Below are 17135 nucleotides of genomic sequence, written 5' to 3' on the forward strand. Positions count from 1 at the left end.
TCCGTTGTACCCTCCGTGCTTTAGTTCCATGCTATTCTTCCCGAACCTCCAAGGAATACCTTATCTTAGTGCTTCAAGTTACTGGTGCAACAGCAACACGCTAGGTTTTTCCAGTGCACCATCGGCCACCCTCGGCCAGAGCTTTGGAGAAAACATGAGCAGCAGTACAGGTCAGGGAGCTCAGCAAGGGACCCTCAAGGGGAAAGCGAATCTTGGGCAATGAGTCAGGGTTGCCTGGTCCCATCTTTTCCCTTTTTCCACCTGCAGGCCCTTTCAGAGCCAGCATGGAAGGTGTGGAAGTTGGTTTCATTAGGGCTAGCGTGTTTCATCGCGGGGTTTTAAAATCACGGGGAGGAGGCCGGGATGGGAGGGCAACACGGGAGGTTCCTCCCTCGCCTGGATGTTGTCCGTGAGCTTTGCCAGGTGCTTGATGATCTCTCCGTGCTGCGCGGGCTGCATCTGCAGCAGCTTCTTAATGACAACCACCGACTCTGCGACCACCAGCTCTGCGGAGCGGGAAGGGAGAGTGTGGGCCCGGGGCGGTCACATGACCACACGCAGGTAGACGGACACCCCTGCAATGCCCCCAGACCCTTGGCTCTCTTCCACAACCCTGTGCACTCCTCTGGTGGCCCTCGGGGACGCAGGAACACTTAACACACGCATGGAGGTGGACAGAGGGACGAACACGCATTGTGCCTGGACGGATAGGTGCACACCCTCTGGTCATCCAAGTTGGACACGCAGACAAGCACTGACCGTCGCGGTTGGACAGCAGCTGCACCAGGCCGTTGAGACAGGTGTCACGGACTCGGCCGATGTTGGTTGCACAGCGTCCAATGGCCTGGATAGTGGCTGCTACAAAGTCCTTGTCCATGCTGCGAATGTACGTCTGTGGGACACCACAACAGAGTGATCCCCAGCAGGCGGTGACCCTCAGTGATTCTGCCGGCTTGCGGGTGACCTTCAGGGAAGCTTGTCACCCCTCATTCAATCACTCATCATGCTAGAGACTAAACTCTGGGAGAGAGAGTGACGCCCTCAGCCACCGTGCGTGTCCCTTAGCCCAGAGCCAGCAGAAGGCTCTGGGAGGGGGCCTAAGACAACACTTTTTCCACTTTGGGCTCATAAGAGAAAGTTGGCCCATCGGGACGATTCTCACTGAGCACAAGGAGCTGCGGGCACCTCTCGTGGACCCTCCGGCAGGCAGGTGGGCCCCAGCCCGACCTGAGCTCCCGTAGGACAGTAGGGGTGCTGGGCCCCGGCCCTACCTGGAACTCCCGTAGGACAGTAGGGGTGTTGGTCTCATTGGCCAGGTTGGTCAACACTTCCAGCTGCAGGGAGACAGAAAGCGGGCAGGGGGGCCCGCAGGGTTTCTGTGCCCCCAAACCCCTCATTCCAAATACACTTCACAGACCGGAAAACAATCCCACGGACGGCCCTGCGTCATCCTTAAACTGATGAAGGAGATGACAGACTGGGAAACTTTCCCAAAAGGCAGGAGGACCAGTTTGTCTCTTAAATGGATGCCCTGACAGAGGACGCTTATAGAATGATCCTGTCACCTCTCCACCTCCATGGAAAACAAAGCCTCCTGTTGCTTTTAGGCTAAAGAGCAATGTCCTTACCATGGTCTATAAACCCCTGTGGGATCTGACCGCTGTCTACCTCTGTTTTCACACCACTCTCCCCCTTGCCCTCTATGCCCCAGTCATACTGGCCTCTTGTCAGACCTCTTCCTGCCTCAGGGCCTTTGCATATACTGTTTCTTCTGTGGGGAGCAATTCTTGCTATTCCTGCCCCTGCACTTGCATAGACAATTCATATTCATTTCTCAGGCCTCAGCTCAAGCCTTGCTTCCTAGAGGAAAGCTTCCCTGACACAAGACTAGACGCCGTCCTAGTCTATGCTCTGACAGCCCTCTGCACTTCTCTTTCTTACCATATTTCTCAAGTGGCTTTTTACATTTGTTTTGTGATTGGCTGCTCAGTGTCTCCTTCTCACCCCAACTAGACTGTCAGCTCCCCAAAGACAAGGTGTCTGATGAGTTTGCCACGGCTCGTACCCCTAGATCTAGCTGTAACTGACACAGAGAAGATGTTCAGAGAGTCGCGATTAACTGCTGCTGAATGAAAACTTTTTCTGTGGGTGTATGGGCTTCTGACACTTTTTCTGTGGGTGTATGTTTGCATGAAAGCCTGAGGGGGAAGATGTGTGGGGGCGAGAACACCGTGGGTGGAAGACAAGAGACTGTAGCCAGCAAAGTGTGAATTCTGGAATCAGCAGGACTGACTCCGGGGTAGCAACCTCACCTCCTGGGGTCTGCATTTTTATAAAATGGAGATAATGTACACTTCCTGAGGTTATTCTGAAAATCAGGTTACTTCACATATGAAAAGTGGCAGATATCTATTGGATAACAGGCAAAAGGCAGCTCCCTCCCCCGCCCCGGCCCCCATTAGCCCAGCTTCCTGGGCCAATACTCCTGAGTGGAGTGGCCACAGGTTCAGAAATAGGCAGGCCCCAAGGTGGCCACTGTGGATATCCCAGAGAGTCGGTGGGGGCAGGAAGGGGGAGGAAAGGCCGCAGGCACTTCTGTCCATCGCTCACCTTCAGGATCTTGATCTGGGTGGGGTCGGTGGATCTGATGTAGAAGCTCTTCAGGTAGGGCTCAAACATACCCTGTTGTGAGAGAAGCAGCCCCAAGGAGCTCCACCGCAGCCCCAGACTGGGGCTTCTCCAGAGCTACCCCACCTCTCCCGTTCTGGGGCCCAGAATCCTTCCTGCCTCATCGCTGCCCTTCCCATTCCCCTCTCAGATCTGACCAGGACTTTCTTCGCCAGATTTTCCTCCCTCGGCGGCCCTCAGGACCCAGACCCTGCTTCTCCTCCGTGTTTGGGGTCTCCTGTTTGCATTCTCTCCACAGCGAAGGCGCCCCCTATCCTGCCTGTCCCCAACGCCCCCTCCCCCCCCCCCACCTCCCTGCACTCGCAGGAGCCACTCCTCGGAATATGCGAGGGCAGCTTCGATCACTTGCTCACCCGGCGCTTGATGGACATGGTGGCCACGTTCTGGAGCACCACGTACTGCACCTCGCTACGGAGAGGACAGGAAAGAGGTATCTGGGCCCCTCGACGGGGCCCAGGGGCAGCGAGTGGAGGGAAGAGAGGTGGGCCAAATAGGAGGGCGGGAAGGGCAACGGGCGGAGGAGGGCAAGACTGGGGTCCGTACAGGGTGGAGGGGTGGGGTGAAGGCGCGGGGCGTGATACGCCCAGGGTTTGAGAGAAGCTGGCAGGACCAGCCCACCCATCATGGGCAGGGCGGGGCGAAGTACATCAGCCCTCGGTGTGGGCGGGGCGGGCTAGCCCACCCACCCCTCCCCGTGTGGGCGGGGCGCGGCCGGGGCGGATCGGCCCACGGTGCGGGTGGGGCTGGGTGGGCCAGCCCACGGTGTGGGCGGGGCGGGGCGGGGCCGGGCGGGTCAGCCCACGGGGTGGGCGAGGCGAGGCCGGGTGAGTCAGCCCACTGTGTCGGAGGGGCGGGGCGGGACGCGCACCTGTGGCTGCGCAGCAGTCGCACTAGCGCCTTGGCGATGACGCCCACCTCCGCCTTGGGCGCCAGATGGAAGTAGAGTTGGGCCACCGCCATGACCACGGCGGCGCTGCGGCTCTGCAGCAGCGGCTTCGTGTTGCGCAGCAGCAGCCGGTGGTCGGGGTCCATGACGTAGGGCTTGCGGGCGGGCAGCGCAGCGGTGGCCGCCTCCTCCGAGCCCGGGCCCTTGGCCTCGTCCTCTTCCGAGCCGTAGAAGGCTTTCTCCGGGTTCTCCTCCAGCAGAGATTCCTGCAGGCGGGGACAGGGGGAGGGGGTGTCGGGGGGAAACCTCCTCCCGGCCGCCCTCCTACGCACGCTGCCACAGCGAGGCCCGGCCCCGGGCCCACTCACGTTCTGGGTGGGGCTCAGGAACTGCGTGCGCGCGTAGCGGGTGAGCATGCTGATGATGACCACCTGCCCCCACTCCTCCACGTCGATGAGCAGGTTACAGAGCTTCCGGTAGTTCTTGTGTATCAGGTCGATGCGCTCGGGGCAGACCTCCTCGAAGGCCATCACCACACTGCCCGCCACCAGCTGGGGAACGGTCGGTGGCAAGAGGGTGAGCCGGAAAGGCAGAGAGCGCTTGCCCCGTCTCCTCTCCACCACCCATCCCTGTGCGCCCGTGTACACACCGTGGTCTTGTCGGCCAGAAGTTTCTCAATGACCTCGATCAGCTGGTCCTTCTGGTCCGAATCCAAACTGTGGGAGAAACTGCTAAGAGGGATTTGCCCCCCCCCCACCTCCCACCTTCGTAATATTTGCCCAAACTGTGGTCACCTCCCCTACCCCAACCCTGTTCGTTAAGAAGTGTGAGCTGCCACCACCGCAGTTCTCCATCTCTCTCACTTCCCCAAACCGTCTTCAACCATCTGAGTACAAAAAAGGGGCAATCTGCAAGGCTTGGGAGAGGCCAGGGGTGGGCCCGGGGTTGGGAAACACTCCCCTGAGGAGCTAGGGGCGCGGCTGGGGCGTACCTGTAGAGTTTAGGGATGGCATGAGCAGCTGTTTTCCGTACATAGGGTGACATGTCCGATGCAGCTTCCTTGATGGCCAGCATCATGATGGGCACAATGATGGGCACCCGGATGCTAGACAGGACGCGGAGGGCACTGGCCCGAATCAGCTGGTTGGGGTCCTAAGGGCAGAGGTGGAGGCAGAGCCATGAGAGGGCACAATGGCCTGATGGAAAGGCCACACCTGTGGAACTCACTGTCCCTAGCTACCTACCACCCGTTCTTGCCTCCCTGACTCCCTGAGTGATGTGTCCCTGCTAGGTACCCGGGGTGGGAGGGGGCTACTACTTGAGGGAACTGTTGGCCCCTGTTGCAGACATCTGACGCCCGAACAGTTAGGGCGATGGGTTGCTTCACTCTCGGGAAGGGTAAGAATCTTTCAGAATACCTAAAGTTCCTGAAACACCTCCTGGTCCCTGCGTGGGGGTGGGGATGGGGGGGGGGGTCTTTGTGCTGATGCAAGAGCTGACTGCCAGCAAATGCAAGCTGGCCTGCCTTCCAAAGAGTTGGTTAACACTCCCTTCTCCCAGCAACCTCCCAAAAGTTGATCTTCCTCTTCCTCCAGTGTTTAAAACAGAATAGGTGTGTAGGCCCCTTCTCTTTGTTCCTATGCTTCCAATCCACACCTGAGAAGAGCATTAGACACAGTGTATTGTAATCGTGCACGAGGGGCAGCAGTAGCTGTAAATTGCTGTGAATCTTTTTTTTTAATTAAAAAAATTTGTTTAATATTTTTGAGAGAGAGAGAGAGAGAGAGAGAGAGAGAGAGAGACAGAGCATGAGTGGGGGAGGGGCAGAGAGAGAGGGAGACACAGAATCCGAAGCAGGCTCCAGGCTCCGAGCTGTCAGCACAGAGCCCAACGCGGGGCTTGAACCCACAAACCTCGAGATCGTGAACTTTAGTCGGAGCTTAACCACCTGAGCCCCCCAAGGCGCCCCTGCCGTGAATCTCACAGAATGCTGGGCAACGGGAGAGGTAACTGGACACTAAAGAGCAGACGCTTCACTGATGTTCTAACATGGAGAAAAAGAAGATCCACAAAATGACAGGGGAAGATGATGGTAACCCCTGTCAAGATTCTAGAGTTGATTTTTAAACACATGGTTTAGAAGCACGTATTTAAAAGGCAGGAGTCTGTATTTTCTTAGAGTCAAATCATACCATATCCACTGCTATAACCTGTATTTCTTTTTCTCCCCCCTTTTATTTGGAAATGATTATGGATTCACAGGAGGCTACTAGAAAAAATTCTTTTTTCCTTTTTGATAGGGTAACGAGGCTGGTCGATATTAACACTGTGTATGTCGATTTCAGCAAGGCATTGGGGGGAGCCTCCTAGCATTGCCTAGATTGCCATTTTGATGCAGGCCTTTTGTTTTACTTAATATATAATCATTTTAAGAGCAGAATTCATATCTATTTTGTCTCTGTATCACCACAGCCCTTTACACATGAAAGGGGTTAAGAAATTTTTCTGCTATTGAATAAGATCCTTTCTAACAAGATAAGAAAGTGCCAGCTGACTGTATAATTAGATGGATCCACAACTTGGTAAAACGTTGTGCTTGGGGAAGGTTGATTAACAGATCGGTGTCAACCTGGAAACATGATATGCCAGGGGACTCACAATCTGATGCCCTGGTCTGTACAATCTATCAACATGTTGGAAGACACAAAATCAGGAGGACAAAATTAAGATTTAGAATCACCCCGAACTGGATGTTATGCTAAACCAATAAAATGAAATATAATAGGGCTTCATAAGGGATTCCAGGGACCAACTGCATAAAGACAGGATGTAGGGAGACCTAGATTATCTGACTGCTCCCTGGAGGTTTGTCTGAATTGAGCCAACCACATTAGTGGGCTGCTAAGAAAACAGTCTCAGGCTGGCTTGATAAAAAGAAGGGAGAAAACTGGATGGAAATGAATGGTTCTAATGTGCAGGAGAGCCCAAAATCATTAACAACAACAGAAAGAAAATGAGTTTTAGAGGAACACATCTATCATATGATACCATTTACAAAACAATATTGTATATTATTTACAAATGTGTAAATAAGCCGTAAAAGAATAAATACATACACATGAATTAGAAACAGAAGATACATAGGGGGCTTTGGCTGTTGATAAATGTTTCATTTCTTATGCTGGGTATACAGATATTCACTTTATTATTCTTTGTGCCTTTTGTGAGTCTGAAATAAATTTAAAAAAATTATAGCTCTGGCGGTTTTGACACGATATAATGCTTAAAAAAAAGTTGTAGTGTCTAAAAATGGGGCGAGTTGCCTTATGAAGGGGTGACGTCTCTATCACTGGAGATGATCTGTCAGAGGGTCATGTTCTAGAGCAAAGGTTGGCATACTACAGCCCTCAGGCCAAATCTGTCTTCTGCCTTTTTTAAAAATAAAGACTCATTGGAAGCTGGCCATGCCCACTCATTTATGGCTTCTTACACACTTCAAGGGCAAAGTTGAGGCTGTATGGCCCTAAAAAGTCTACATTACTCTCTGGCAGGATACAGAAAAAGTTTGCTGACCACTGTTCTAGAAAAATCATTTCATTGAATGGGCTCAGTGGGCACAAGCAGAGGAGGAACAGAGCACGAGCAGGGGAGGAACAGAAAGAGAGGGAGACACAAAATCCGAAGCAGGCTCCAGGCTCCAAGCTGTCACCACAGAGCCCGACGTGGGGCTTGAACCCACGGACCATGAGATCATGACCTGAGCCGAAGTCGGACGCTTAATGGGCTGAGCCACCCAGGTGCCCCTCTGGTTTTCTCAAAGGGGAAATTCAGGGGCAGACTGTAGAAACTACAGCTAACTGTAAAACCTGTGCCAAAAAGTCCAGAATGGGGGGCGCCTGAGTGGCTCAGTTGGTTGAGCATCTGACTTCAGCTCAGGTCATGATCTCGTAGTTTGTGGGTTCGAGCCCCACATCAGGCTCTGTGCTGACAGCTCAGAGCCTGCAGCCTGTTTCAGATTCTGTGTCTCCTTCTCTCTCTACCCCTCCCTTACTCATGCTCTGTCTCTCTCTGTCTCAAAAATAAATAAACATTAAAAAAAAAATTTTTTTTAATTCCAGAATGGTTCTTCCAAAATGATTTAACCCTGATTCAAACCAAAAGATTACTTGCCAATCTAGACAGATCAATGGATTGATCCCGTGGTTTTGACTTTAAAAGTTAACATAGCACCACGTGTGGTCTAAAGAGACCCCGGTATTGCCAAATGAATGATGGGTATATTCAAGTGCCTGCGCTTCCTACCCCACCTCAGAGAAGCAGACCTTGTCGGCCTCTCCTGCTCGCTATATAGCAAGCATAGTGACCCAGGGGGGCAGTCAATCCTCCCCCCTGCTCAGCAACCCACAGAACCAGCTGGACATGAAAAGCTGAGCTGGACCTTTCAGAGACACTCTCACAGGAATGTGAACCAAATATGTGGAAAGTCTAGGGAGGGGAGTTAGTGGTGACATCTGACATCTGGCAGTGATATTGGCTTCTGTATCCTTGACATATACAGACCAGAAGGGCACACAGTGGAGACCATCAAGCATACGTTTAATATGCAAAACAAAAGGTGAGGATATTCAGCTGAAATAGTGAGAAGGGATTCAGCCCCCACTCTATTCTAAAGGACTTGAGGGGCGCCTGGGTGGCTCAGTCGGTTAAGCGTCCAATCTCGGTTTTGGCTCAGGTCATGATCTCACGATTTGGTGAGTTCGAGCCCCACATCAGGCTCTGTGCTGACAGGGCAGAGCCTGCTTCGGATTCTGTCTCTCCCTCTTTCTCTGCCCCTCCCCCACTCACGCTGTCTCTGTCTCTCTCAAAAGAAATCTATAAACTTAAAAAAAAAAAAAAAGATTTAAAGGACTTAAATCTTCCTGCCCCTTCCCTTAAGTGATTTCAATTTCGACATGCTCCAAAAAGCCTTTCAGTACAACAGACTGACAACAGTCTTTCAAAGTGGGTGTTTTGCAGACACTGGGGCATCTAACACAAGTCAGCTACTTCCGGTGCCAAACGGAAGACTCATCACCTGTTTCAACTCTAGAGGAATAATCCGCTGTACTGAACTCACTGAAAACGGGCAGCCGGGTGTTATGGCGTCTGCGCTGACCTTCGAACCCAACCTCTCCCGCAGGGTGAATCTTGTTGTCTTCCTCTCCACAGAGCTCATTTGTTTTCAGTAAACCCTTCTGTCCTCCCCAAGTTCCAAAGTCATCGTTCTCCACAGAAACCCAGACTTGGTGAACCTCCTAGTGCCAAGGCTGTGACACACGGAGATGAGGAACCCAGGTCAGTTGTGCCCTGCCCAGAACCCTGTCTGAAAGACGTCGACTTCTGCCCGGTTGTGGACTACGATTCCTTCACACCAACGGGGGCAAGACCCAGGGCTCTCTGCTCTCAGGGACGCACGCAAGTGGTTTATGTTTGAGGCGGCCATTATCACAGGCTCCTCAGAGGAGGAGAGACACGGTCTCTGGGCAGCCACCTCATCTCTCAAGCCCCTTCTGAGCTGGCCTCCACCCTCTGGGGGTCCCACTAATGAGGGAGCCAAAGGCAAGCTGAGAGCAAAGCACGAGCTAGAGCTAGCCATCCCCCTCCCCACCAGGTGGGACACGTGTGACACTCCTCAGACATTCCTGGCTGCCCGAGGACACAGGAAAGGGAAAAACAAATAGCTAACTGATGGCGGTCACGGTCGTGTGGGACGTGGGTCTCCATCAGTCTGCAACTGTCTTAATGATTTATAAGAAAAAAAGGGCAGTCTCCAGAATCCTATAGACTCAATTTCCTGGAGCCCTAACATCACCCTCCCCTCCATGGTGATGGGGGAAACAAAGACAAGAAGAAAATGTAGATTAAAATTAAAATTTTTTGGAGAGAGAAAGAGAGAGAAGCAGGCCTCTGTTTCTACCCAAAGTGGGGCTCGTGTTCACCTGATGCGGGGCTCGAACTCCCGGAACCGTGAGGTCATGCCCTGAACCGAAGTCAGATGCTTGCCGGACTGAGCCACCCAGGAGCCCCAATAAAATTAAATTTCTTTACAACCTGCAGCCCACTGACAAATACTCGAGGCAGGCAGAGTAGAACATTTCTGCAGGAACTCCCTTCTGTCTTAATGTAAATGCTTTGCTAGAGGGAAAAATAACTTCAGCTCAACAATAGCAAGGCCTCCAGTATCTGAAGGTCCTCTTTAGCATAGGGAAGTCCGTTTGGAAACCTCCCTCTTTCCTTAACACTCCCCCCCCCCAACTTCTTAGTATGTAACCAGTGTCTCCTCACAGCCCCAGTGCAGCTCTTTCTGCCCACGAGTCCTGTCCCCGTGCGTTCATAAAATCACCTTTTTGCACCAAAGACGTCTCAAGAGTTCTTTCCTGGCCGTTGGCTTGGACCCCCCCCCCCCCCACCGCCCCAACACTTAACACCACAGCAGCATCGGTCCTCTTGTCTGACTCTGACCCTCCCAAGTCTAGGCGGACAGGAAAGGGCCTCCAAGACCGTCCCCCACGCACAGGCCTCTCCCTGGGGGGCCCCTCCAACGTGGCGCCCGCGAGACCCGGCCCGGGGCGCGAACTGACCTTCAGGCCGCGCTGGAAGGTGGAGATAGACAGCAGGGCCAGATCTTGCTGTTCTTCGGCGTAGCGCACCAGGTACACGTAGACCAGCTTCTTCACCTGGGAGCAGAAGGGCTTCTCAGCAGGACTGCCGCCCCCACCCAATGAGACGTCACCGCCTGGCCAGCTGTGGTCCCGAGTGCGCCCCGGGGTCCTTCACTCGGATCTACGTCTGCTTGGGGGACGCAGAAACAGGGTCTTCTCCTGAGCCGAGGGCATCCCGAGCAAGTCGGGCCCCCGGGGGCCGGGTGGTGCCTTTCCTCACCCCAACCGGCTGGCGCTTACTCCCGGTGGGGGTGGGCACGCGAGCCCCCTCACCCCGCGCTGCCTACCTCTATGTTCTTACAGGCCACGTTCTTCACCACGGCCGGAAACAGGTCGGAGGCGTTCTTTCCCCTGGCGATCATCTGGGGGGGGGGGGGGGGGTCGCAGTAGGGGGAGAAGGGAGGAGGCCCACACTTATTAGGAGAAGGTCCACCGGGAGCCAAGAAGGGCTGCTCTTCGACCCCTCCCGCAGACCAGGGAGGCCCCTTCCCCCACTCACAGCCACGATCGTCTTCATGGCCTCCAGCTTGAGGGAGTCTTTGTTGGTGTCCAACATCTCCTTCAGGTCATCATGCCTGGGGGTGGAGAAGGCACAGGGGGTCAGCGGAGGGTACGAGGGTGGGGCTGGGGGTATCCACCGGGAGGATACAGGCAGAAAGAGGGGACACAGGCAGGGGACTTGGGGTCAGGAGAAATGCGGGCCAGCCTGTGGTATGGGTTGAACTGGGTCCTCCTCAAAAAAGATATATCGAAGGCCTCACCGCTAGGACTCCAGAATGTGACCCTATTTGGAAATAGGGTCGCTGCAGTTGTAATTCGTTAGGATGACGTCACACTGGGGTAGGGAGGGCCCCTAATCCCGTCCGTCGGGTGTTCTGGTAAGAAGACAGCCGCGTGAAGAGACAGAGACGCAGGGAGAATGCCATGTGAAGACGGAGCATTGGAGTGATCCATGAAAGATTGCCAGGAAACTACCAGAAGCTAGGAAGGGGCGAGGAAGGATCCTCCTACAGGTTTCAGAGGGAGCACGGCCCTGCAGGCACCTTGATTTCAGACTTCCGGCCTCCAGATCTGTGAGACCGTAAAGTTTTGTTGTTCTAAACCATGCACTTGGCAGTACTTTGTTACAGCAGGCCCTAGGACACCCATACAGCCAGTGACCCAGAGCCAGAAGACAAGAGGAAGAGTTCGGGGTGGGAAAGGTGTGGACTCCGCCCAGAGAATGGCCAGTTGGGTAGATGGGAAGGATCTGGAGCCAGTGCAAAGGAGGCGGTGTCAGAACAACAGCAGGGTGCCCTTGCCCTTGCCCCACGAGTGTGTTCCCAGGCCCCGACTCCAGGACTGGACTGGACGGGTCCCGGTCACTCCAGAATCTGTTGAGATGGTCTCCCAACAAAAGCCAGACCCGTCACTTAACATTCAACAGTGATTACAGGAAGTGAAGAAACCCTAATGGGAGAAATAAATGAAGATCTGAACAAATGTCCCCTTGCACGTGGCTGAAGGGAATACAGGTAATCCTCAGGCCAATACACAAATTTCATGCAATGTCCATTGAAATTTCAGTGAAGGCACTTGGTCAAACCTCCTCAAATGGCAGCAAAAACCCCAAAGAATAGTTTGGGGAAAGAAGAGAACAAGGCCACAGTGACAGACAACACACCCTCCTGAAATTCAAAATACAAAACAACATGACAGTGACCAAAAGCCCCGTGGTACCAGGTTAAAAGATAGAAAGTCAGGGGCGCCTGGGTGGCGCAGTCGGTTAAGCGTCCGACTTCAGCCAGGTCACGATCTCGCGGTCCGGGAGTTCGAGCCCCGCGTCAGGCTCTGGGCTGATGGCTCAGAGCCTGGAGCCTGTTTCCGATTCTGTGTCTCCCTCTCTCTCTGCCCCTCCCCCGTTCATGCTCTGTCTCTCTCTGTCCCAAAAATAAATAAACGTTTGAAAAGAAAAAAAAAAAAATTAAAAAAAAAAAAAAAGAAAGTCAAAGGTCATATGGGACAAGTTCACAAATGGATCTAAATGGATACATTAGGAACAAGAACTCACCAATGGAAGGGAGAACCATTTTTTCCTGTAAATAAACACCGCTGGGACAACTGCTATGCAGCAAAGATTTTAACTTGTACATGCATCTCACACCTAAATAAACCCTGCACCGGTTATTTTTTTTAATGTTTATTTATTTTTGAGAGAGAGAGAGAGAGAGAGAGAGAGAGAGAGAGCACGAGCGGGGGAGGGGCAGAGAGAGAGGGAGACTCAGAATCCGAAGCAGGCTCCAGGCTCCGAGCTGTCAGCACACAGCCCGACGCGGGGCTCGAACCCACAAACTGTGAGATCATGACCTGAGCTGAAGTCGGACGCTTAACCGACTGAGCCCCCAAGCACCCTGTTTAGTGACATTATTTTTAAATATATAAGTTATAAAGGGGAAATTTTTACATTCAAGGTCATAAAGTTATCAGTAACCAGATGGCTGGGTTCAATTTTATTTTAACTTTGGTATATAAAACTAAAAAAAATAAAATAAAATAAAAATGAAAGCAAATAAGGCGACTGTATTTGTTCCCTAGGGCTGCCGTAACAAAGTACCACAGACTGGAAGGCTTAAACGACCTATATTATTTTCACACAATTTTGGAGACTAGAAGTCTGAGGCGGTGTCAGGAGGCATGGTTTCTTCCGAGGCCTCTCTCCTGGCCTCACAGATGACTGTCTTCCTGTATCTTAAAATTTTTTTTAAATGCTTATTCATTTTTGACAGAGAGACAGAGACAGAGCACCAGCAGGGGAGGGGCAAGGAGAGGGGGAGACAGAGAACCTAAAGCAGGTTGCAGGCCCTGAGCTGTCAGCACAGAGCCCGACCGGGGGCTCGAACTCACAGACCATGAGATCATGACAGGAGCTGAAGTCAGACGCTCAACCGACTGAGCCACCCGGGCACCCCTAGCTTCCTGTATCTTCACATGGTCTCCCCTCCCGGTGTCCCCGTGTCCGAATTTCCTCTTCTTACAAGGACACCAGATTGGATTAGGATTGGGGCCCACCCTAATGACTTCATTTTAACATAACCACCGCTTTAAAGACCCCTACTCAAAATAGTCACATTCTGAAGCAGTGGGGGTTAGGACTTCAACATAGGAATTTGAAGGGGACACAATCCAGCCTATAATAGCAACAAAGAGGACATTATTTGGGATGTGGCAAATACAAGTTCAATATTCAAAATTAAGTACTGCTATCGATTTAAGATGTTTCTAGCATTCGCTGTCAGGGCTGCTGCAAGCACATCCACCATCTGCTTGTCCCTCCAGGTGGACACAGCCCTGAGCTGTTGCTCCCCATTCAGTGAGCGGAGTATAGTCTGCTATTCCTCGGCCAGGTGCCCTTGCGCAATGAACAACCTGCCCAACCATACTCAGAGGTGCAGGGGCTGGTGGTCAAAGAAGCGAACAGAGAACTGTGAATGAGCCCGTGGAAAAATGTGTCTATCCGCAGCCCAGAGAGCTGTGGGACAAGGGATACACTCATGTGTTGCCAAGACAGTTCCAAAATGTGGTGAGCAGCTGTGTGTGCAGTCCTGCACGGTTCTCCCATTTCCCAGATGATACTTGGATAACCCACAACTTTTGGCCCAGGCAGGAGAACCCAGTCTAGAAAGGTATCACTGACGGTAGAAATTGAAAAGCAGTGAAACGTTTAGGGGCGCCCGGGTGGCTCTGTCGGTTAAGCGCCCAAATTTGGCTCAGGTATGATCTCACGGTTTGTGGGTTCGAGCCCCACGTCGGGCTCTGTGCTGACAGCTTGCAGCCTGGAGCCCGCTTCGGATTCTGTGTCTCCCTCTCTCTCCGCCCCTCCCCCACTCACACTCTGTCTCTCTCTGTCTCTCAAAAATGAATAAACGTTAAAAAATTTTAAAAAAAGAAAAAGAAAAAGGCAGCGAAACATTTAGAAACAACAGACGGCCAGAAATCGGAAGGAGCAGTGTCAGCAGGGAAGAGAAGAGAGTCACACAGGCAAACGTGACTGTGTGGCTGACGTGGAGAGACGAGTAAGCGGCAGAGGCTAAGAGGAGGAGAACGCGGAACGGCACACGCCTATTCCTAGGGCTGCATTTTGCAGATGCCTGAGTGCCTAACACACACTCAGAAGGGACGGAAGGGCTGCTAAGAAACGGAGGTGCCAAGGGTTTTAGAAAGCGTCCTGCCCGAACAGATTTTCTGATGGAAAGCAAAGCAGAAAGATGATGCCTTCTGGAACACAGTGGACGTGCTAGCTGTTAGATGAGGGCAGAAGATGTCCAGCCCCGGTCATGCTGATCACTTGGGAGATGCCCGCAAAATCAGAGGATACTTTCCCATGGCCGAGCCGGGGCCCCGTCACTCTGCCCAACACCCACCCGGTGGCCAGTTCCTAAGGGGCGGAGCTCAGGACAGGGCAGGGTGGGCGGGGGGAACTGTCTATGGAAAGAGGTACAGACCGGTCAGCCGGGCCTGGGCGGCACTGGGGCTGCAGGAAGAATGAAAGCCGGGCACCACCACCCCCGGGCTACGACACACACCACTGCCAGGTGCCCCTACGCATACACCTCACAGTCAACTCACACTCAGGGACACTGACACACCCCAACATCCCCACCAAACGCCAGCACCATCCACACACTCCCGTACCTCCCCCGCAGACACCCCCACACCCCCACAGGGACACCTGCACCCCCGCAGACACACCCACACACCCCCAGACACGCCTGCACCTCCCAGGCACATAGGATTTGTATGTAAACCCACACACACCCACAAAAAAGCCCCTGCAGACACACGCCCACAACCTCCAGAGAAACACACACAGACACATACACCATATATTCAGACACTGTCCACATAAACCCACACAGCCATCAACACACACCTCAACTACACATCCCTACAGACACCCGCAAACACACACACATCGCCAACAAGTCCTCTCCACAGCCCCCCACGCCTTCATCTAGACATGTACACCCTGCACGAGCACCCCCCCCCCCCCAACACACACCATGTACACATACACCCTCTGGACAGAGCTGTCACTCGGTCTCATTCCCCAGTGTCTAGGGGACTCCTATTTGCGATTCTGGAGGATGAGTGTAGGCTGCTAGGATCCAATGCATATGCAGCCTCGTGGATCCTCCGACCTCCTTCTGAGGGATCAGCCTGGGGTCAGCCTGGGGTGACCTCACGGGGAGCGGCGGGAGTCTGCCCGGTCCTTTTTGACTCCGGGTGTTCTCTAAAGCAGACTTGCTCACACCTGGGTGTCCTCACCGCTCCCAGAAATGCCACAGGCCTGTGTCAAACGCACACACTCCGGGGCCTGCCCGGGGGCGCCCACGCTACCCCACCCTCCCAGCCTAGCGCATACACCCCAGGGCCCCGGGCAGAGGGGGACCAGGGGTGGAGGGGCTGTGGGTACGCAGCACGCACAGCCCAGGCTGGATTGTCAAATGCCCGTTAACGGAGCAGCTCCCTCCTGGGATGTGACCGCCCCGGGTCCCGTGTCTCCACCAGCTTGTGTGCCCAAGAGGAAGAGGAAGCGGGAGATACAGGGCAATGCTCTAAAGCCCCGAAACCTTAGCCTCCCGCGGTCAGATCTCCTTACACCGCAATCGCTCCCACCTGACCCCCCAGCCTGGCCTGAGGGACTCTGGGGGGGCGGGGAGGGTGGCCAGAGCCAGTCAGGGGGGAAAACATGGCATGGAGGCCAGACAGGCCCACCTCCCCCGATACCACGTCCCTCTCCTCACCACACGAGTCGGGTCCCAGCCCACTCGACGGGGGAGGCTGGCCAAGCCCTGTGCCTTAGCCAGTCTCCAAACCCCACTCAGAGCCCACTGGAGCCAGGACCTCGGGCAAAGTCAAGGTGGCCCTGGACCCTCAAACATTTCATTATCCTCCTCCCCAGAGAGCCCGCAGCTCCCTTAAGTTCGCCCCCCTCGTACCCTCAGCCCCCACCCGGTGCCCCTGCCACCCCCTCCAGCCTGGACCCCAACGCCAGCCCGGTCCTCCTCCAGAGCAGGTGGGACCCGAAGGACTCAGCCTGGCCTCTGGCCTTCCGGGCGTCGGGGTGAGGGTCGCTGGGAGTTCCTCTGTACCTTAGCGGCTGGCTCTGGCTCTGGCTCTGGCTCTGGCTCTCGCTCCGGCCAGGCTCCGGGCAAGACCCTTCCAGAGGCGCTTCTGGGGCCGTGTCTTCCTCCGGGGCCTGCAGCCACCGAAGCTCCTCAGGCTGCAAGGCCTGGTACCAGGGTGGGGGGCCGCCTTCGGGGCCCAGCACAGGGCTGGCAGCCTCCTGGTCAGCTCCGCAGGCCCCCCGGCCCCCCGGCCTCACCACGGCCCCCGGGAGCTGCAGGAATCGCTGCATCGGGCACCAGGTCCTGCTCCGAGATGAGACCCAGCTGACCAGGGAGCTGGGGACGCCTGTCCCTGTTACCAGACGGCCCGCCTCCCAGACTCAGTAACCGGACACTGGCAGGCTGGGAGGCTCCGGTTTCCCGTTCACTGGTTCACTGCTCAGAGACGAGGACTTGAGAGGGTGGGAAGGCAGCGACTGGGGACTGAGCTACCCCGATCTCCCACCAGGGGGTGGGGGGAGCGGGGGGGGGGGGGGTGGGGGCCGTGGTCAGGGGAGCTGATCCAGACAGGGGTGAGGGACCCACTCCTCACCTCCACTCTCCGGCCGCATCTGGACCTCTGCCTCCCCAGAACCGCTCTTCCTCAGAAATCCTGCACGCCTGCTCCCCACTCGGACCGAAGCCAGAGCCAGGTCCCGGACTCCTGCCTTCCTATCAGCTTGGTCTTCCCTCTGCTTCCCCCCTCCCTGGCCC

General features: G+C 54.5%; 1 protein-coding gene across 3 annotated transcripts in view; it reads right to left on the reverse strand.

Annotated features, from left to right (window-relative positions):
• Positions 1-17135, reverse strand: part of AP3B2 (adaptor related protein complex 3 subunit beta 2) — a 34228-nt gene that overhangs the window by 13657 nt on the left and 3436 nt on the right. For 2 of the 3 annotated variants that reach the window (XM_086711664.1, XM_086711663.1), the window contains exons 2-13: positions 10775-10850; positions 10563-10637; positions 10195-10290; positions 4566-4726; positions 4224-4290; positions 3943-4125; positions 3557-3840; positions 3042-3096; positions 2611-2682; positions 1272-1334; positions 760-892; positions 397-506 (exon numbers count right to left, since the gene is read on the reverse strand). In XM_086711664.1, coding sequence (XP_086567790.1) covers positions 397-506; positions 760-892; positions 1272-1334; positions 2611-2682; positions 3042-3096; positions 3557-3840; positions 3943-4125; positions 4224-4290; positions 4566-4726; positions 10195-10290; positions 10563-10637; positions 10775-10850 — 1375 coding nt within the window. Of the gene's footprint in view, positions 1-396; positions 507-759; positions 893-1271; positions 1335-2610; positions 2683-3041; positions 3097-3556; positions 3841-3942; positions 4126-4223; positions 4291-4565; positions 4727-10194; positions 10291-10562; positions 10638-10774; positions 10851-16406; positions 16688-17135 lie in introns of those variants that run through there. The other variant, XM_086711662.1, reaches the window with a different exon arrangement.

The sequence above is a fragment of the Puma concolor genome, chromosome B3 (assembly GCF_028749965.1).
Source record: "Puma concolor isolate L17-30 chromosome B3, mPumCon1.1.hap2, whole genome shotgun sequence".
NCBI classification, from domain to species: domain Eukaryota; kingdom Metazoa; phylum Chordata; class Mammalia; order Carnivora; family Felidae; genus Puma; species Puma concolor.